Genomic DNA, 23182 nt, shown 5'->3' with positions numbered 1-23182 from the left:
TCGCCGAAACGGGACTCAAAAAGGAATATGGGGAGCTGTCAGCAGGCAAGGTATCGAGTGGACTTGTGAAGTAGGTCATTCACGTGAAGTGTCACAGTCACAGAAAAGATATTAAAAAGGCATTCCATATCTGGTAGGGCATTCCATGGTCTGAGTTGAGCTGGTTATCCAGGTGTCTTCTTGTTGTGAGGGCACAACACGTTGAGATTTATCCACTTGCGACCAAGAAGTTCGAGCCAGCGGGGAGCAAGCGTCTGCTTACTGCCAGCTGCTCCTGGGCCCCGGAACAGGAGGCTGTGGCCAGGATAAATCACTCAACGGTGCTCAGGGCGAGTCAGTCACAACACCTGTGAGGATCTGGCTATGTCGTCTTACTTTTGTTGACTGGTTTGCCTCCATTCATGATTGCAGACGCGCTTGTGCTTTTACTCGGCGTCACCCCGGCTTTTGGGACCGTTTCTCCGACGTCATGCAAAGATGGTTCTCGGTACATGGCAACTAGTGACGGGGAGGGCAGGAGGAAAAGGAGATGTTACCTGGTTAGCTTCACACACAGACCTCAGCCGTTGGCCCAGTCCCGTTTTCCCTGAAGTCAGGTAACCCCATCAAGAGGGAATTCCTGTTTTAAAGCAGTAAAATCCGGCCCCCAAACAGAAAATATTACTTCCTTTGCATTTTCTGGTTTGTGTATCCAAAATACGCACCTGGGGGCACGTGCATGTTTGTCTAGGAGAGAAGGTTTAAATGGGGGATGTGGCCACACACACACACACACACACCCCCCACAGGGACTATGTGAGAACGGCAAGCCTTTAACCTAATTCTCTTTGTTCAGCGAGAAAAAGACTTTCCTTCCACTGCACGCTGTCAACACGTGGAACTCATTCTCACTCATCTTTTCCATTCTAGGTATTTACACCCCAGGCCATTAAATAATTTTTCTCTCAAGTGCTTCAAAGGCAATATAATCACACTACTCTCAGCTTCAAAGCCATAAAAGCAATACAGACAACTCCCTTTCCTTAAGCCAGGGTCTTCCAGAGATCATTGTTTAGATTTCCTCTCCCGAAATCATGCAAAGAGACCCTTAAATAATTGAAGGCAAGTGTGGGGTGTTTTATATTTTTTATGCCTCATTTTCAGGTATAATCATGAAAATCTGTCATTGCTGTCATATAAGGCAGAAGTACAGAATGGCAAGAGGGCAAGTGGGAATGACGTCTGAGGAAGCTCTGGGGAATTGATCTGGTGATATCATTAATCACAATAGTTCATGTGGCTTTTCTGCAAGTGATTCCAGGGAATCCTGGGAAAGGAGATTTCAGGGTGACTGATGCTTGGGGAACACTGAGTTAAAATCATCTGCCATCAGAAAGACAAGCGAATTAGAGCTGCCCAACCTGCTTTTTAGGGTTTTGAAAGCCTGTATTTTACGAAGAGAACTTAAGCTTTGTTAGGAGGAACCACTATATGCATTCTCCATGTTCAAGGTGGTAGGATTTCACCTTTTGCAAATGCAGCGTGAGACCTTTCAGCAGCACACAGACTTGAAAGCACATGCGTATCAGACCTATCATAAAGGACTTCGCAAGTGAAGAGGATTAAGAGATTAATCCATATCCTTGACAAACTTTCCAGTCCCTCACTCCCACCAGGCGTTTAGTTAGGCGACAGCAGCATCAGAGTGCTAATCTTGATCGTCTGCGCAGTGAAGCTGTGTAAGAAATATGAAGGCCCCAGAGCACCAATAATTCATCAAGAATCTAATTTGCCCTAAGAATTCCAATGATACAATTTACATCCTGTATGGGTTTTGAAAGTTTGAAATTCATTTTCCTTATCAATTACACTATGTGATAACCTGTCTTTATAATACCCCCTTGTCTTTAGAGTACTTCTGTCTGCTAGTTTTTTGAAAATTCTATTTCTCTCTTCTTCATGTATACATAAACACACAACAAACACATACACACACAACAGTTCAGTGTATTAATAAAATGCAGAGTGATATTACTACCCCATATCTTTAGGGTCTCAGATATTTCCTGCTGGATATACTAAATAGCTGGTTTCCAGATTTTGCCTGATTTTTGTAGAGTTGCTACGGACTTAGTTTTTAATTTTTTTTCACTCGCATTTGAATATCTGACGGTCTCAAAGTTCACTTGAAGTGGTAAAGCCAAATCATGGATACGTTATTTTGGAAGAACAGAGAAACCCTCTAATTTCTTATTTTTATTCTCATTTTCCTTATGATCTGTCGTAGAATGAGAATAAGTCACTCATATTTCAGACTGGAATAATTTTTCCTTTCCTAGATAGGCCCTGGTGGCTAATTGTTTGCGTTTCAATGACTCGTTGTAGAGGCAAATTTAGTTAAGAGTGATATAGTCAATATCACTGACATTATAAAGATGGTATTAACCAACAAGACTGGTTTTCCAAACCTAGGCAAACTGAAAGCTGAATTATATATCCACAGATAATTAACTTCCAATATTTCAAATTATCTTATTCCTATAAAGACAATATGGATTATAAAACCAATATGCGTTTCTCTTGATGGCTAATGCTTTCCTGTAGGAATAAGAAACAAAAAGAAAAATCGAACCGTGTAAGCTGGCTTCAAACGTTTACTTAGTTATTGCAGGTCTGATTTTCTGCAAAAGGTAAACAAAAGCATTTGAATAGAAAAACACTTTTGAAAAGCCTCAATATCAATTTCTTTTAGTAGTTCCTAAACAAATGTTACACAGATAAAATTCCGGTAGAATCCTTAATGAGAAATGTGCAGATGTTTCTGATTAATTAAAATTTTGTAGCCTCCTCTCCAGAAATCCAATCAAAGTAAATCTGAAGGCTTCATTGCTTACAGCTGAGTGTAAAAGCAGGTCAAGCCACATTTGAATTTACTAAACAATTATGCAGCTTGGAAGGGAGATATCTAATATCAACAAGTTCTTTAAAGGCCAACTTATTAACTCTTTATATTTCCTGTAATTATACTAATTCACAAATACGTGGTTACTTTCAGCTAGATAATAGCAAAATGGGCAAATACTCAAACATTCCATAATACGCAAAACTTAGTTTTTCTAGTATACCTACTGTCATAGTCACAGCTTTATAATGTCATTGCAGATTTTAAATTTCTTAAATTAAAATTATTTAGGGGCTAGAGAGGTTGGGGTAGTGAGGATCTGAGACATGAGAAATGAGTATGGACACATTTAAATTAATGGAATATATGCGTATGTATATATATATATATATACATAATATACACACATATACATATAACACACATATACATATATACAGTAAAGTGTACAAATCTTAGATGCATAGCTTATGAAGACACCCGTGAATCACCACTGAGATCAAGATAAAGAACATTTCCAGCGTTCCATGAGGGCTCCTTGTGGCCATGGTAGAGTCATCAGTGTGAAAGATAAATGTGTGATAAATCTGATAAGGATAAAACACCCATAACACTCACCTTCCAATGGCTTGGGTAGAAAATGAGCTGCTGCCTTGGTTTTCTTTACTCTGTTTCCTTTCATAACTTGCCCTTCCTTGTTCAATCCCAAAAACCAGGCTCTACCAGATTCCTGTTGTCTGTACAGCATCGATGAGTAGATTACATAATAGTTTTCAAAAACAGATTCTTTAAACTTGCATTCAGGGGTAAAAAGTTCCTGTTGAGAGAAAAGGAAGAAATGAAAGTTAGAGGAAGGAATGGGAGCTTCCTCATGCTTCCTCTTCCTTCTTCCATAAACTTGCCCACAATGGCCAACGAGTCAGCCCTTGGGCAGGGATGGCCAGATGTACCTCTTCCTGCAGGTATTAATTGTCCATATACATTTATCAACATACAGTGAATAGAGAAGTTGTTGCTACTTTCGGGAATATATACACACACACACACACATATACATGTATGTGTGTGTGTGTGTGTTTGTGTGTGTGTGTATAGGCAAAAGTATGGATGTCCTTTAATTAGAAATTAGAATACAGGAGCAAACTCAAAATAATTTCAGTTGAACAGAATACAATTCAACCAGAGTATAAACAGAAACAACAGGATAAAGTAGCATCCTGTATTCACAACAAACTAAACAAAATAAAATATACGTGTAAGGTATAGCCTACTTTCAATATTTCCATAGGAGTAATTACATGATACCCTGTTGCCAGTTGTTCACTAGGTCACTGATATTACAGGGTGATACATTTTACCTACAAAGAGACAAGCTGACACCTCAAACTAAGTCCCTGACAATCAGCTGGCATACAAACTAGCCCCTGGAGCAGAGGCCAGGTGTCATGTTAGCTGGTCGCAGTGACAGGAGCTCAAAATCACGACCTAATCCATGGTTCAGAGTCCCCCTGGAACTCCTGAAGAGAATCATCAACAGCTGCCCTGAGTAAAATTTTTGGAGGGCTTCCCTGGTGGCACAGTGGTTAAGAATCCACCTGCCCATGCAAGGGACGCGGGTTTGATCCCTGGTCCGGGAAGATCCCACATGCTGCGGAGCAACAAAGCCCGTGTGCTACAACTACTGAGCCTGCGCTCTAGAGCCTGTGAGCCACAACTACTGAGCCCACGTGCCACAACTACTGAAGCCCACGCGCCTACAGCCCGTGCTCCACAACAAGAGAAGCCACCGCAACGAGAAGCCGGAACACCACAACAAAGAGAAGACCCCACTCGCTGCAACTAGAGAAAGCCCGAGCGCAGCAACGAAGACCCAACGCAGCCAAAAAAAAAAGAAATTTTGGAACGAGTACAATGAGTTAACGACTCTCAAAGCCATTATCTACACTGACTGATGAATAACACAAAGCTTGCTACCTTATGGTTATCATTAATAACACAAATATTCATAGATGAGTTTTACATACTTCTAAAATTTAACCTACAAAGGCATTTCAGATAGACCTTTGTGAAAAATAATTTTAAAATTCAGCCTTCCTAGTTACAGACCATGGAAGTCACTTAACTAGTTTTTGTGGCTATTTTAAATAGGCTCAACACTGTGCTCGTCCATGTTTATGAAATACAGAGGCAAAACAGAACTTTATTGTCACTATCTTTTTAAAAATATCAGGTAGTTAATTTTTTTTTTCACCTTAATAGATTTTTATGACTACAAAAAATAGTAACTTTTGTTTTTCTTTTAAGAAAGTTATTTTCTATACACATTCTGAAAAACATATCCTTTAGGGTCTAAAAATATAAAACCTTTAAGAGTTAAAGTTATGCTAGCCATAATAAGGAATGTGACATTATTGTCTGTAGAAATGTTCTTTCAGTATTTCCCATGAGAGTGTTAACTGCAGGATGCAATTTATTGAGAGTGCCCCATAACTTTAATTCACTGAAAGTTAAATTGTTTTCCAAGGGGAACAGGTTTTGTTAATGGCAGGTGCTTTTTATGACAAAGATGATAGTTCCAGTTATTAATTTGATGAGATTAAAACAGCCAGAAGACAGGTTTAGCCCCCTCCCAAAGGAATTTATGTAGACCTTCATTTCTTCGAGATGATGCTACCTCAGGTTTGAATTAGATACCATCCAAATAAATATTCCGGTCTTCCGCAAAGTTTTATTTCTCCAAATATCCTCCTATTAGTTCTCTGACTAATAAATGATAGTCTCGGTGAGTCAGTCTCCAGGCCCTACTTCAGAGGAAAGACTGATAAAAGGGTCTGTGTTCATACATTTGTGGTGAGGAAAATAAAATGGAATGCTCTAAGACTCATAAATATAAGATATTGGTTGAGCGTGTACCTTCTAGGACAAACAGATTAGACTTTGGCACGTCCTTTGTCTTTTTATTGAGACAAGCCAAGGCAGCTAAGCATATTATTGATTAATACTAGTTAAAACCGGTCTTAGAATCAGCTGGGAGTGGGTATGGTAAAGGCTGACCCAGTACGTCACTCAGTGGGGAGAGGAGCTGGCACCTGCTGACTAAGATATCAGGTCTCTGCCCAGAGCCTTACCTTATTAAGAGGACCACTGAAGACTGACCTTAATCTCGAGACAGGAAGGCCTCCAGCTTTGGAAATGCAGGTCCATAGGGTGATCAACCCTTCCTTATAATCAACGGATCCCCCCTGCCGTAATGTACGAAACATGGAGGATGCTGCCTGCCTTACCATCAGCAATTAGAAGTGTATTGTCTCTACTCTAAATTGACTAAGTTGAATATGAATGAGAATGAAGACCCTTGATGTGGAAGAAGTCGTTAGGTATGTCTCTGTCACTAAGTCTTTTTAAATCAAATGTTTGCATCTTAAGACTCCAAGCAAGTCAATAACACATCCCCTTTCTACAAGCTGTGCCAGTAACTTCAGAGGGAGGTGATTCTGTCTTCCACAGTGAGAGCCACTGCCTTCAGGTGATTGTGATGGTGGAGACTGGCTGGTACTTTTTCACCCTTCTTTATTCTTGGTTAAATAATTAATGTGCATACACATACTTACATGCATACACACTACATTCAAAGTTACTATTGTCTAATGCTTTTTGCTAGACTTCTCTAGACATTGCAAGAATACAATCTGCTCATGAAATATTGGAGTTCAAAATAATCCCATCATTCTCATGAGAACTGGTAGGACTAATGAAAGTTGAGATTGGTTACTACTTATTTGCTGTCATAAGGGACAAATAGACTTTCAATCTGCAAATGGGAGACAGGGTGACTATGAATGTCATCTGTGGAAACAGACCTCCTGGGGTCAACCCTGACCCCACTCCTTCCTGGCTGTGAGTCCTTGGGAAAATGACTTAATCCCTGGGCTTCAGTTTCCTCATCTCTAAAATGGGAACAAAAATCATAGGATAATATGGTGGTTGGGAGAATTGAGTGAATCAATACGCGTTACATATTTAGAAGAGGACCTGGCATATAGTAAGCACTCAATATTTATTCTAAAAAGGCTTTCCATTATTTATAGTCAAAAATAACCCTGTATCAGTTATTTCAATTCTATCAACAATTCTGCAAACCAAAGTTTAGTTAAATGATTAGTCAGTGAGAACAATTTTGTATGAACTGTTGGGCTCAGCCTCAGATGTACCAAAATGAACATATACAAAATGAACAGGATTCTTCCTGGAAGAATTTTATTAAAATTTTTGTGCTTAAAAATGCTAGTACAGTGCAGTATTTGCTGTGGTAAACTTACCTTCCTAGAGGGACTATACGTGGGGTAAATGGTACTGTGAAGGACAAGATGTGGGTAATGCCATGATACATTTGGAAAACTATCATTAGTCCATTACTGGGACTCTGTGAGGACCGAAGTGCAGAATGATGTGCTAGGTTACAGAAATGTAATAAAGGGTCTTGGGCACTCTGATAAACAGGTTAGACTTCTTATTATAAGCAAGAGGTAGATATGCAGAGTTCTTGAATAAGCAAGGGAATGATAATATAGTCTGATTAGTGTTTTATATTCTGTTGTCTTTGTGGAGGATGGTTTGAGAAGTTAGTAACACTTATTATATACTGATGTGTTGAAGACCAATCTCCTGCAAAATGGACTTGAAAACTGTTTGTAGGACATGTGCAGTTGTGTATTCATGTTAGTAATTAGTATTAATTTAATAATCAAGGGCGCATAAAATAAGGAGAGAAATACCACCAGAATTATGACACATTATTAAACTGAGTTCTGAACTTCCTGGTAGCTGAGACAAAAAGAGAAAGGCTTTATGTAATACAAATTATTAAAGAGAGAAAATCTTTTCTTTTTCTTGGCACTAACTTCTACAAGGTATTTCCTTGCAAGGAAAATGTGACTTTGACCAAATAAAGAAAACATAACACACATAACCCAAGCAAAAATGCTCTTGATAGTAACTGTACAATTGATAGAGTCATAGTTTTGTGTTTGAATCCTACAATATGCTTTAGAGGGATAGATGGAGTGAATAGTCCCATAGGTAGGATTGGAAAAAATTGTAATTGATGGGCTTCCCTGGTGGCGCAGTAGTTGAGAGTCCGCCTGCCGATGGTGGGGACGCGGGTTCGTGCCCCGGTCCGGGAAGATCCCACATGTCGCGGAGCGGCTGGGCCCGTGAGCCATGGCCGCTGAGCCTGCGCGTCCGGAGCCTGTGCTCCGCAACGGGAGAGGCCACAACAGTGAGAGGCCCGCGTACCGCAAAAAAAAAAAAAAAAAAAAAAAAAAAAAAATGTAATTGATGAGATCCCCAGAGATCAGCTTTGTGGCTGGAGCCACAAACTCAAATGCCTATACTGACCAGGCAGATACGAGAGTGAAGCAGGCTGGCGGCATCAGAGCACCTAGCCTCTATGATCAGGCCCCCCAAGATGGCTGCTTTCCTGCTCTCAGGACATTCCCCCCTGGACCAGGGCCTGCTTCACCTACACCCTACTCACCTGATTGACCTTCCTACGTACTTGTCCCTGTCCCAGCTAGTGACTGTTCTAATCTTTAGATCAAAACATCTCCGCCCTGATAGCTTATCAAAGGGGCGGGGAGAGGCATGCCCCTCTGCTAGTTTCCCTGGTAACAGATGAGCCAACCGAATGTCAATTCCCCCTATAACTGGTAACCTCCCCCTCCCCCCAGGGGGCAAAGACTGCTGCCCTTCCTGCCTGCCATCTGCCAAACACCGTGGGGTTTGGCTCCAGGATCTTGCTTCAGAGGTGTAAGATTCCCCCTGTCCATTAAACCATTGATTTCTCTATCACTGACTCCCGGGCTGTTTCCTAGGTCTAGAAGCTGAGCAAGTACAGGGCTTGCAGGCCTGCAGGCTGCAGCCCAACACAGCACCATGTGAGGATAAATGCCCCTTACTCAGGCTCAGAGCTGAGGGGATGGACAGAATGGCAGAAAGGGTGACGGTTCTCATGGGAAAATAAAAACCTTAGATCTGCAAAATTTCTGCCTGGTTTTTCAAAGGAAGTAAAAAATCCAGATTTCTGGATAAAAATCTCCTTTGTATGGTGGCGGCTATTTCTTTGTTCTTGTTTTTCAGTGTAGCACAGACCAATGGTCTGAGGTGGACCCCTGAGCACCCAGTGTGAGACCTCCAATGTAGAGTGGCAAGAAAAGTACTAAAAAAAGAAGGAACCCCAGGTGGCTTACCAACGCAGCCCTAACCTAACTGATGGTATTTATCTATTTGAGTCATACCACGACTGTGCCAGTGAAACATTCTAAAACTGGCAGTGGTAATATGAGAAGACTTATTTAAATTTAAGCTCAAATATAAACTCTTTGAAACTGCCAAAATGAAATAGATAAGGAGTTTGATGTGTCTTTTTCTCTTCTTGCCCAGCCTATACTTAGAACCACCAACACCATCACAACAGAAATCAACAGCAGTTGAGTTCCAGCAGAAGCTTAAATATTAGTTTGTAACTTTGCCAAACTAAATCATCAAATAACAGAATAGAAAAACACAACAATTAAACAAAAATTTCGTATCTCCTTTTATGTTGTGGTTGTTTTGAAATGAAAGGACCATCTGTGGTGTACTTATTATCTTAACAGTAGCAGCAGAATTCCTCTTCTGAGGGAAATGTCTTTGTTTAAGAAAATACTGTGATGGGCCATTTGCATGCACCAAGCAGGGCTTCTCAGTTTAGGATGAGAGGAGGGGGTGGAGAGAATAGAGGACCCATGTTCCATAATTTGTAACCAATAAATAAGCCATAAACCCAGATAATTCGGCATAATCATAACCTAATAGCTAACAGTGACCTTGAGAATTGAACCCAGTGGTCGGCAAACTACAATCCATGGCCAAATTCATGCTACAAAGTGCAGAGGAGAGTTGTTGAGATTGTATGACCTGCAAAAACTGTGGTATTGACTGTATGCTCCTTTGCTAAAAAATTTTGTCAACTGTGATCTAAGGTTGTTAATCTAGTTTCAAATATTCCCAAATTAAGCTTGGATTGCACTTATGTTCATGTATACAAATGCATACAATTTGAATCAGCATTTTCATCAGAGTTTCATCCCTGGAAAAGCCTTTACGGTGTGTTATGAGCCTGGGCTTTCCTGTAAAAGTAGTTAGCTACGTAGTAGTCCACAAATTCCATTTAGTTGCTACATCTCTTTTGTTTTTATCTACAACTACATGAAAATTATGTTTGGTTAATATCTACAGGTTTGCCTAGTAAACCTGTAAACCAGCACCACCACCGTTTCGAAGGGAAAACATAAAAAGAAGCATTCCAGACAAATTTATATTCTAACTATGAGTCTGCCACAACTGGGACCCAGTGCAGCCAAAGCAAACAAACAAATAAATATTTAAAAAAATAAATAAAATAAAATTAATTATATCCTTTAATGATACTGTTCTGACACTACCCAGTTTTTTAAAAAAGAAGTACAGAACACTCTTAAGATTACATATAAAGGGAAGAATATTCTGACCTTTTGGAAGATTTTATAGTCATGAATTTTGAAACAAAAAATAATTTGTAGTTAACGCTCAAACGTAGAAAATTTAGTTGACTAATGCATTTTATTTATCTGAAATTCTGCATAATCAAATGTGTACAGTATCAGGCTGTGACTAATGCCCACAGGAAGAAAAAAAGTATAATGTTTTACATGTTTAAGAGGCAGCTTTTATTTGATTATAGGACCCAGTGATTTTGAGTATATTCCCACCAACAAAACAGTCTCCACAAGTCCCTGTATTTATAGGACCAGAAGCTGTTACTTAGTTTCTGGGGAAACAAAATTGTAAATGAAGGCTTTGTTTCGCCAGTAAAGACCTTATTTGACATTTAGAGATGTTTGATATATATATCTTTAGACATATTATTTCATTTACTAAATATTATAATTTATTATGTTATATTTAATATGTATTTTCTTTTTATGACATTATGCTTTTAAACAATTGTGGCAAGAACAACTTTTATTTGTTATGATTCATATTAAGTAATTTATTTTATTTATTTAATGTAAATATATATATTTTTATATATATTATACATACATATATATAATCTTAAATATGTCATTGCTACTTAAAACGTGGTATTCAGGGATCAACAGCAACTTCCTCACCTGGGAAGTTGTTAGAAATGCAGATTTCCAGTCCCCACGGCTGACCTATAGAATCAAAATTTGCATTTTAACAAGACCCCAGGTGATTCGTATGCATATGAGAGCTTGGGAAGCATTGGTATATGTTCCTGTTATCATACAGAACAAATTGATATCAATATATGATCACAAAATTTTAGTAAATATCAAATAAATTGGCATTATTCATAAGCTTTCTACCATCTTAAAATTAGTATAAAATTTATTAAAGCAAGGAAATGGAAGCAAAAATATAAAGTACTTGCAGTATATCTTTAAATAAGAAGCTTTAAGATTATAATTAAAACATGTGCCAACTAGTTCTATAATGTTAAATCTGTTTTCTCTAGAATATAGACATGTGTAATTCCTAAAATAATAATGCTTGTAACATGAACAGATGGTATCAGTGCTATAAATATTAGCAAAAAAATCACAAAATAAATATGCTTAAGAAAGTATTAATACAACCACATACCATTCTTACAATTTGTCAGTGCTTAACAGTGATGCCTCAAAATAATAATAATGATGATGATAATGGTAATAATAATAATGTTAATAACTACAGCTAACAAACTGTGCATACGTCTATACCAAGCACTGTTCTGCACATTTACCTAATCAACTAATTATTCCGCACTATAATCCTGTGAGATTGGTACTATTATTATCCCCATTTTAGAAATGAAGAAACTGAACCCAGAGGGTTTAACTAACTTGCCCAAGTACATTTATTTTCATCAAGATGAATAATTTAACTATTCCTACTCACTTGTCATTCAATGGAAGAGATGCACTTTTTTAGATATGTGATCAATTGCAAAAAATGGCCTGAATTCTTCACCCTCCCTGGATCAAAGCTCTCTTGCATGTAATGTGACGTGTCTTCCCACTATGAGCTAAGGTAAAGGAGGCAGAGGCTTGACAAGCGCTTGTACAAATGGGTTTGTCTTCTCAGACTCATCCACTGCCCTGAGAGCACCCCTGGGCTAGCCTGCCGGAGAAGAGACACACGTGGAACACAGCCAAGTTGCCCAACCTAAACTAGTCTATTTCCAGACAGGTGATCAAGTCCTACCAAGATCTACAGAGCCACCTAGCCGATCTCCATATGACTCCAGATGCACAAGCATTAATACACTTAACTGCTATAGGCCGCTTCAGCACTCATTGTTTGCTACATGGTGTCATTAAGGAATTGATAACTGATACAGATAATTAATTCAACTGAATTATTCAGTTAAAACTGTACCTTATACAGCTGCTCTTTATCTACATGTAACTACATATGAAAACAAACACAGATGGAAAACAGTAATGAATGACATATGCTGTCATCTTGGCAAAAGTGTCACATGTCTTAGGATATAATTGTTAAAGGGGAAAAAGTATATTATTAAAAGAGTTTAAAAAAACAAGAAACAAGAATACATAGGAGTACTCAAAATGAATCTCTTCTCCCCTTTACCAAGCTGTACTTTCCTTCCCCTCCCCACTGATCAATTAAAGAAACGCTGAACAAAACAGAAACTGAGTTGGCTACCCTCTGTTGCCAACCACCCCTCTAACTCACTGCAGTCTTATATTCCCCAGGGAAAGGTTGGAATGGGATGACGATGTCATGGTGGGGCGTCTCGTGATTAAAAACTGAGCTCTTAGATCAAATGTGTTCTGGTGTTTTGTCATACATCAACTCCTCAACAGAAGACTTCTCCGACATGTGTAGGGTCAATTGTATATAACTTTGCCTAAAAGAGAAACATAAAACTGATAGTGCTTTATGTGAAAGGAATCAGACTGGATGTATGTGATGAAACCCAGGAGAAGTGCTGCCATGACTTTTTAATAATTTTCTGAACAATCAGAGTGAATAATGTCATGATAATAGCAGATGCATACTGTAATATGCAAAGAGTTTCTTGGTCTGATGAAGCCTCTCAGAGGCTTCATCAGAGATTAGTAAATGTCTCGAAGTTAGAGTGTTAGCATTACTTCATCCTTTATTTTAAGGATTTTTCAGATTCAGTTAGTGACGTGTAGTTTTGTTACTGCACACGTATTACATAAAGTCGAATTTGTATATATATATATATATATATATATATACACACACACTAAGTATGATAATACCAGTAAGCATTTGAACATCTTAGAAATGAGGTTACCTCATTCAAAAGGTAAATAATAAAGTCTACTGCACAGTCCACATCATAGTAATAGCTAAAGCATGATCCATGAACTGGTACCTATCTACAATTTATTTATTTCTGGTCTGCAATGAAACAAGTACAAAACTGAGCAAAGAACACTTATAAACTTCTATAGCAATTTAACAAAATATTTTTACTAACTGTTGAATATAAAAATAAAAACTCTGGACTTTTATTTTGTACTTAAAATATTTTCTAGTAACTTAATTTGATTATATTTTCTGAAAGTATATCTCTGCAAAAGATTGGAAAATTTAAAAATTACTATCCTTCACCACAAATAGTCTAGGGACCATCGCTCTATTATATATAGGGTTGGATGTGACTATAAATCTAATTAAAGGAGAACTAAAGTGAGAATTAGTGGCAATTATTATTTTTTTTATTAATGTAAGCCAGTCACAATGCTAAATGCCTTACACAAATTACCTCATTTTATTCCTTTTAACAAAGTATGATGCTAAAGTTAAGTATCTTGGTGAGAATTTATATAGCTAGTAAGTGGCAGCGCAGGAATGGATCCTAGGCTGTCTGAGGTTTTGACCTCGGCTCGACCTCACTGGTTATATACCTGGTCAGCCTAGTATACATAACTCTAAAACGGAATCAAAGACAGGAAATGTGGCTTGACAACAGGCAGGGCAACCACAAGAGAAGTAAAATAGTTCCAGAACAAAATTTCTCCAATGAATGACCCTCAAGGAAGGAGTAGAAAAGATGATTAAATCCACTGGATAAATTACTTAAAATTATCAGCCATATTAGTGTTTATTTTATTTTCCATTTCATTCCAGTTCCCTAATGTCTCTTGAGTGTTGAGTTTGGATTAGGACTTGATCTGGTGTGACCTTCTACCTGGTCTAGGTCCCTCAGACATTTCATATACCAGAAATAGAAGGAAGAAATCAAGGGAGATAGCATTTAAGAAATGAGTGCATAATTAAGGGATTCTAAAGCTTTGGGGGAAAAAACCAAAAAAAACCTGTGTTCTTAGCCATCAGGGTACTAATGGTGGTGGTGATGGTGGGAGTGGGGAATGGTGATGCAACAAAGATTTCCTGAGTGGAACAAATGCTGCAGAAAATATTCAGCTCTTTTATATTTAACCAGACCAAGATATTATCACATACAGTAGCAAACATTTTCAATTCATATTGCACTAGAATTTTTTGTTAGCCAAAACAAGAGCAGAATTTGCTGTGCAAAAACATTGAGTTTGTTAGTTTTTGTAGTTAGATCAATTCAGTATTTTACCATGCCTACCCAAACTGAGTCTGGTTGCTTTATCTTCCTTTATCAACGTTTTCTTTCATCTCCTTGTAAGTTTTGGCCCGTGTTATCTTGAGAAACTGAATATAAAAATGCCAAATATTTAACTGTGACTTCCACTTTGCCAAATTCTATGAGTGAACATGGGCTTGTTTTCATCAGTTTTTTTCTTCCGCCTAACTCCTTGAACTATGTTTTAAAACTATTTTTACAGCTCTGCATGCTTCTCTCCTTAGGCCTATTTCTACATGCATCTACAAGCTTTTTCTACTTTCTTTTCTTTAAGCTCCACTTTAAGTTAGAACTTTCCATAAAAGCTTTTTTTGTGTGTGTTTGCATTGTGGATTTTTCCTAATAAAAACGTACCCAGTCAAAACCACTTATTTGTATAAACAAAACCAAAACCAAATAGATAATCAAAACCATCCATTTATCCAACCTATAAAATGCAAGCTTCCATAGAAAAATGAAGGAAGTACAAGTAGGTTCTACAATATTCCTAAAATGCCATATTCATTGAATAATATTAATTTGTATTGAGCTTTACGATTTTCAAAGGCCATTCACATATATTTTGTTTGATTTAATAATGCTGTTAAAAATGCTTCAAGAAGAACAGCATTATCCCATGTCATCGATGATGATTTTACATCTCTGAGAGCATAGGTCCTCATGAGGAATGGATTAAGATGTTTTTATTTCTATCCATGTGGTATTTTATGTACATACTGCTGCTACTGAGCAAGTAATTATTAATAATAACAATGTTGAAAATATGAACCAAATGTAAGAGGTTTAATTTTTTCCCCCAGAATATCAAATAAATCATCTTACTGGGATAAAAGAGGTCAGTATCTGATAAAGAATCACTAACACTAACGAAAAGAAAAAAAAGAAAAGGAATCATCATCAACACTGAACGTGTGGCATACAGAGGAAGCCCATGTGGTGCTGAAATGATAACCTGAGGATTGCTTTCCTTTGATTTTGCTTTATTAGCTAGAAACACATTGGCCATGACTTCCCAGATTCTGGTTGCAAGCTGTTCGATAATTCCAAAGGTTAACACAAAAGGACAAACATGGAACACTGAAGAGAAAGGTCAGGAAAGTAAGAAAAGAGGCAATAGCAACACTTCCTGGGAAGAAGAGTGACTGGGGAGAGGAAAAACATCAACCTATTGGCTAAATGACTCTACCCAGGTGAAGCTGTCACCATGAAGCTCAATTCTGCCATGGATTTAATTGTCTAATTGCCACTGGATTATTTTCATGTTGTATTATGAAATTTTACAGGCATTAATGAATTAAATGGTTTTACTTTCAGGTTGTTGGTTGAGAATATAACACTATGAAATGGAAAGAATTATATTAATTATAAATAATACTAATACTAAACAAATACTAAACATTCTGCCCCAGATATTACATAATAAATTTGAATACTGCGAACACATGGAAACATGTTTCCATTATTCTATACTTAATAATATCTAAAATTCATGCATTTATTTATGCATTGTTTATTGGTTAAATAAATGCATGAATTTTAGACATTATATACTTGCCAGTGACTGTCCTTGATCTGGAGATATAAACAATGAGCAAAAATGATATAGGGTTTCCCTGGTGGCGCAGTGGTTGAGAGTCCGCCTGCCGATGCAGGGGACACGGGTTCGTGCCCTGGTCCGGGAAGATCCCACATGCCGCGGAGCAGCTGGGCCCGTGAGCCATGGCCGCTGAGCCTGCGCGTCCGGAGCCTGTGCTCCGCAACGGGAGAGGCCACAGCAGTGAGAGGCCCGCGTACCGCAAAAAAAAAAAAAAAAAAAAAAAGATATAGTTGGTACTCTTGGGGCATAAAGTCTAGGGGAGGAGACAATTATTTACACTACTGATCATATCACTACAAAATAAGACAAGTTCCTACAAGAAAAGGAATGATTTCCATGAGAACACGTAACAAACATGTCTGACCTAGCCTGAGTTGGTACGGAAAAACATTCAAATCGGAGCTGAGGTCTACAACATCAGCATGAGTTCACTAGGCCTAGAGAGGGGTGAAGAGTATTCCTGCAGAGGGCAACATCATGTGCAAAGGCCCTGGGGCAGAAGCAGAGACAGACCATTTGGAGGACAGAAAGAAGACCAAAACTGGAATGCAGAGTGTGAAGGAGACAGCAGTAGGGGTTGAGATCTGTGTGCTAACCACGTGCCAAACTAGATAGTCACGTTAAGAGTTTAGGTCTTTCCATAGAAACACTGGGAGAACGTTAAAAGTTTTTATGCAGAGCATGTCACAATCGGGTAGGCATTTGGAAAGACCACTCTGGCTAAAGTGTGAAGAATGGAAAAGAGAGCCAGTTTGGATGCAAGAATGCTGGTCTGTCTACCGCAATACCAGGCAAGACTTTGGTAGTGGAGTGGAGTGGAGAGAAGAGCGCAGACTGAGGAAATATTTAGGAGGTCAAATAGTCAGTACCCTGTGATTGTACCTGGCAGCTAAGGGAGAAGGAGTGTCAAGCAAAGTGTGTAGGTTTTTTGCTTGTGGAACTGGATGACATTTGGTGTGTGTTTATTGCTGTTTTTGAAAGGTCAAACACTGCAGTTCTGTATTCTTGGGCAAAATAAAGCTTACGTGTATAACGTAAGTGTACATAGTACTTTCTGTCCTTTTATAGAACATTATTTCAAATATTTAGAGGGTAATTTTCCACAATGTTTTATTTAACTTGTTTCCCTTAAGTAGCTTGTGTGTGTGTGTGTGTGTGTGTGTGTGTGTGTGTGTGTGTGTTTTCAGGAGTTTCAATTTCCTTTTAGTAGAGGGGATCAATATTACGTTAGCAATCACGATACGGAGCTTCCCATGCTGTGCTGAAGACATAAGAGGCAGTCTAGAAGAGGAAATAGCTATTCCTGCCTTGGAGAAGGGGACAAGCTTTTGAAACATGATGTTATTTAGCTATAGGTTTTGGGGTTTTTTTTTAACATCTTTATTGGAGTATAACTGCTTTTGAAAGGTGAATCAGAGTTTGTGAAGGTGAAGAAGAAAGAGAAAAAGCATCCCACTTGGAAGGAAAAGAACTGCCTTCTAGAAATTATGAGAAGCCCCTTGAGGTAGGAGTCTTAGACCAGCGTGGCTGGAAGCTAAGGTCCGTGTGGTGACGTGAAGCTGGGATACACGCTGGCCATGCCGTGGGGTTGTGACTTTCTGATCAGCAAAGATGAGCCCCAGAGATTTTCAAGAAAATGGATGAGGTGCTGAGATTGTGTTTTAAAAGATAACTGGGGACTTCCCTGGCCGTCACTGGTTAAGACTTCGCCTTCCAAGGCAGGGGGTGCGGGTTGGATCCCTGGTCGGAGAGCTAAGATCCCACATGCCTCACGGCCAAAACAACCAAAACGTGAAACAGAAGCAATATTGTAACACATTCCATAAAGACGTTGACAATGGTCCACATCAAAAAAATAAAAATAAATAAAATAAATAAAAAGAGAACCTATCGTATGATCTAGCAATCACGTTCCTTGCTATCTACCCAAATGAGGTGAAATTTGCATCCTCAGAGAGACCTGCATAGACTTTATTCGTAATTTCCAACTATTCGGAGCAACCAAGGTGGCTTTCAATAAATGAATGTATAGACAAACTGTGGGAAATCCATACAGTGGAATATTATTCAGTGATCAAAAGAAATTATGAAGCCATGGGTTATCTTAAATGCATATTACTAAGTAGAAGAAGCCAATCTGAAAAGGTTGTATAGCGTATGATTCCACCTCTGTGACATTCCTGAAACGGCAGAATTATGGAGTGAATAAAAAGATCAGTGGCTTGCAGGGGCTGTAGGGGGAGGAGTGAAGAGGTGCAGCACAGAGGACTTCGAAGGCAGTGAAATCATCTGTATGATTCTGTAGTGGTACATGTCGTTGTATATGTCCTACATTTGTCAATATCCATAGGAGGCACAGCACAAACAGTAAATACTAATGTAAACTATGGACTTCAGTGAGTAACAGTACACCAACACCAGTTCATCAATTGTAATCTTTGTACCACACTAATGCTAGATGTTAATAAAAAGGGAAACTTTTGCGGGGGGAAGGGGTTTATGGGAACTCTCTTTACTTTCTGCTCAAGTTTTCTATCAACCTAAAATTGCTAAAAAAGAATAAAGTCTATTCATTTACAAAATGAAAAAGAAAGATAACTCACTCAGGGTAGAGGAGGATTTTAGTCCAGGGGCAGAGATCTGCAGCATCTGCATAGGTTCTCCCATTAATGTCTTAATAAATTCCACGGTACGAATAATTTGCACTTAGGCATTAAGGAAGATATATGTATCAACAATGCTCAAGAACAGTACGTGCATGCCCAGGATGGGGAAGCAAAAATGGAATGTCTAGATCAGGGATGAGCAAACTACAGTCCCCAGGCCAAAGCAGGCCTGCCAAATACAGTTTTATTGTCACACAGCCAAGCTCACTAATTTACATATTGCCTGTGGCTACTTTTGAGTTACAACAGCAGTTGATTGTATAGCAATTGAGACCGTGTGACCTACAAGCCTAAAACATTCATCTGGCCCTTTACAGACTAAGTTTGCCAGCCCTTGTGATAGACTCTCACTGGGACTGGCTGAATATGTATAGCTTTCATAGGATTCCCTCATTTCAGAAGAAGTCATATTGAGATACAAAAACCTTCTCAGAAAAGGAAAAGAGAAAGAAAGAAAGAAAGAGAAGAAACAATTCCATCTATGGACAGATCCCTCTGAGAATATCTGAGATTTGGAGCTATGATTCTGGAGAAGGTTTTCCACTTTGATCTATATAGATAATATAGTATTCATGTCGATCCACTATTACTATTACTATTTTGCTTATCACACCAATATATAATTTCAAATTCTATCAGCAAAGTTACAGAGGCACATTTCTAATGAAATCTGTGATTAAAGTATCGACAATTAAAGAGAAACGTAGAAATCTGAAGCGTTTGCTTTTGCCTAACCACAAACAACATGTTTTTTTGTTTTTCTTTTTTTTGCGGTACCCGGGCCTCTCACTGCTGTGGCCTCTCCCATTGCGGAGCACAGGCTCCGGACGCGCAGGCTCAGCGGCCATGGCTCACGGGCCCAGCCGCTCCGCGGCATGTGGGATCTTCCCGGACCAGGGCACGAACCCGTGTCCCCTGCATTGGCAGGCGGACTCTCAACCACTGCGCCACCAGGGAAGCCCCACAAACAACATTTGAAAAATAGATTTATAGCATGTTTATCTTCTCAATGTTCTCATGCACTGCTAATCAGAGAAGTAAACATAAGATAGTTAGAATCTGATGTAAATAAATTTTAAAAATGTTTAATATAAACTTTAATCAGTTATATAAGGTACAGAAGGAGAGCAGTAAAAAAGCCAAACAAGCCTTATTATAATGAGTGATGATAAAATCAGCACTTATAAGAATAACTAAAAATACTTGGTAAAGTCAGTCTCTGTATCATTTCAGAATGTGTGCAGCTACAAGGAGCAAAGAACAGACTATCTAAATTGCAGTGGCTTAAATATTAGAATTTGAACTTCTCTCTCATGTGAAAAGTCTGTAAGGGTTTGTGCTTCCAGCTTTGGATCAGTGCCTCTGATTTCACCAAGAAAATATACATATATATATATTTTTTCTCTCTCTCTCTCCTTTCTGCCATGTTGAATGGATGTGTTGGTGATTTTCTCTCACAAAACATTGCTGTAGATCCAACCATCACATGTTCATAGAACAGAATCCCAATTAACATGGAAGAGGGTTGGGGGATAAAAGGGCTGTCTCTATTTTTTGAGGAAGGAAATATTTTCTCAGAAGCTCCTTAACAGAGCTTATTATTTATTTCATTGGTCAGAATAAGGGCATATACCCACACCTAGAATAACTGCTGGTTAAGTAAAATGGGGCTGCTATGATGGGTCTAAAATTTTAGCCTTAAATCAAGCATTATTAATTTCCTGGATTAGAGCATATGGCCCACTCAAATAAAAGGGGGATTTTGTTATCAAGGGAGAAGAAATTACTTTGGAATTGATTAACATTAAACTAAACTTTTTCTTTCTCTTGCAATATTTTAAATATATGAAGAATACATATTTAATGGCATGATTTCACTATGTCTAACCCAATTTTAAACATGATGTGCAAATGCAACTCAGTAATACCTTATATTGTGTATGTGCAAATACACACACACATACACCATACATTACATATTTGCACATATATAATAAATGGTATTATACATGTCTATAATTTAACCTGTGATAAAAGGGGACCTTAATTCCATTTTACTTCTCCCTTCTCAGCTTAAAATATTAAAGAATTTTATTTCTAAATATTGCTTTTGTTCCCTTCAATTTTGTGGTTTGCAAATTTTTATTATTGTTGAAAAGTTAATTGAAAAAATTCTTACTAGTGGTTTAAAGGATGCTAATTCCTAAGATATTCGGTGCAATTTGACAACATGAATCACTCTTTCTGGATACTATACTTAGTTCTACTCACATAAAAGATACAAACAGGAAGAATTCTATTATAAAGTTAAAAATCAGAACAACTCATACACTGCCACAAAACTTTTAACAAGTGTCGTTCACTGAAAGAAATGAAACATATGTTCATGGTTGAAAGTTATGGCCATGAACTTACTATTTGCTACTGATTGAATATTTTGCTCCTCTTGCCCCAAATTCCTATGTTGAAATCTGATCCCCAATGCGACCATATTTGGAGGTGGGGCCTTTAGGAAGTAACTAAATCATGAGGGTGGAGCCTTCATGAATGGGATTAAGGCCCTTACAGGGAGAAGACAGAGACCTAGCTCACTCTCTTTCTGCCAACTGAGGAGAAGGCAACAGTCTGCAACCCAGAGTAGGGCTTTCACCAGAACCCTAACCTGCTGGCACCCTGACCTTGGACTTCCAGCCTCCAGAACTCTGAGAAATAAATTTCTGTTGTTTATAAGCCACCCAGTCTATGGTACTTTGTTATCGTAGCCAGAACTAAGACACTACACTATTTGAGAAATCTCTCTACACAGGTGAATCCTGGTGGCATATGTATTTCAAATAATATCTAAATCAGTAGAAGTTGGTTATGTGGCATTTGTTTAACAATAGAAATACTCATTTACTCACTCACCCTTACAAACAGTTCCTGGGTATATTCTTTCAAAATAACTTTAATTAGTACATTGGTATTAAAAGGATTTTCTTTTTCCCAGTAATTTTCAGAAGATAATGCCATTATATAATACACAGAAGTCATCAGGATAGTAGATACTAATAAACTAAGAAGTTAGAGACCTAACTCAGATTATCCAATTTAGGAGTTGGCCAACTATTTTTTGTAAAGGGCAGAATAGTAAATATTTTTGGCTCTGTGGTCCATACGGTCTCTGCAGAAGTACTCAACTCCCTTCCAGCGTGAAAGTTGTCATAGACTTAAATAAATAGGTGTGGCTTGTGTTCCAAGAAAATTTTATTTATGGACACTGAAATTTGAATTTTATATAATTTCATGTATCACAAAATATTATTCTTTTGATTTTTACAACCATTTAAAAATTTAGAAACTATTCTTGGCTCTTAGGCTGTACAAAAACAGAGAGGGAGGCCGCAGTTTGCCAGCTCCTCATTCAGGTATCTCAATCAGGAGCGCTTAATTTGTCAGTAATTTGGGTTTGGACTGCACGTGGGAGTCCATGGCTACCTGTAACTTTCTAAGACAGGGAGAAGCTTGCCCTTCCCTCCTCTTCACTCCTGCTGCCCCACTAGAATCTGGAGATGCTCAGGAAAAACAAACTTGTGTCAGTATCAGTCTGAGCAAACAAAACTAGTACCTACACCTCTCCCCAGTTTTTGCAGGTGATGACTAGACATTGCAAAGCCAAAGCTATGAACTATATTTGGATTGTTTTCTGATACTTGCTTTTCTTTTCTACATCTCTCCAAGCTCCTGCCATTAACTAGGAGTTGACCTCAAGTGAGTGCTGCAAAGAGAATGTGAGCCCTATCCCGGTAAATAATTTAGGAAATGCTAAAGGCAGCCAACAGGGGGACACGCAAATATAGATGCTTCACATCACTCTGTGGCAGAGTAACTGAAAAATAAAAAATTGAAAATATTTCAAGTAAAGGGTGGACATCAGGTCAAATCAAATATGTTACTAAAAACAAAAAAACAAAAACACAAATTCAGTGAGGTTTCCCCTGCACTGTTCCACTTGGGTGTCATAATTAGTGGACAATTATTTCACTCTAATTGGCTTATGCAGACACAGGGCAAGTTATGACAGCTTCCACTGCATCCAGTATCCTCCCCGTACCTCACTTCCTGCTACTCTCACCTCCTTCGCCCCTGCCAGCCACACTGGCTCCCCTGATTTTCTTCATTCATGTCAGAGACTCTCATACATTAGGGTCTCAGCTCTGGTTATTTTCTGCCTGGAATGATCTTCCCCAGATACCTGGATGGCTCTCTCTCTACATTCTTCAAGTCTTTGCTCAAATTTCACCTCAAATCGGCCTGCCCTGACCACTCCATTTAACACTGCAACCCACTTA

At 38.4% G+C, this 23182-nt stretch overlaps 1 protein-coding gene across 3 annotated transcripts in view; it reads right to left on the bottom strand.

Annotated features, from left to right (window-relative positions):
* Nucleotides 1-361: 361 nt before the first annotated feature.
* The window catches only part of FGF14 (fibroblast growth factor 14), a gene marked incomplete at both ends in the record, with an annotated part of 613902 nt that continues 591081 nt past the window's right edge, over nucleotides 362-23182 (bottom strand). For all 3 annotated transcript variants that reach the window (XM_082675716.1, XM_082675718.1, XM_082675717.1), the window contains 2 exons: nucleotides 362-498; nucleotides 3500-3698. In XM_082675716.1, the coding sequence (XP_082531842.1) occupies nucleotides 362-498; nucleotides 3500-3698 (336 nt within the window). The remainder of the gene's footprint in view (nucleotides 499-3499; nucleotides 3699-23182) is intronic.

The sequence above is a fragment of the Grampus griseus genome, assembly GCF_964374135.1.
Source record: "Grampus griseus genome assembly, chromosome: 18".
NCBI lineage: Eukaryota > Metazoa > Chordata > Mammalia > Artiodactyla > Delphinidae > Grampus > Grampus griseus.
The sequence above is the reverse complement of the archived record's forward strand: the minus strand, read 5'-3'. Positions and strand labels throughout refer to the sequence as shown.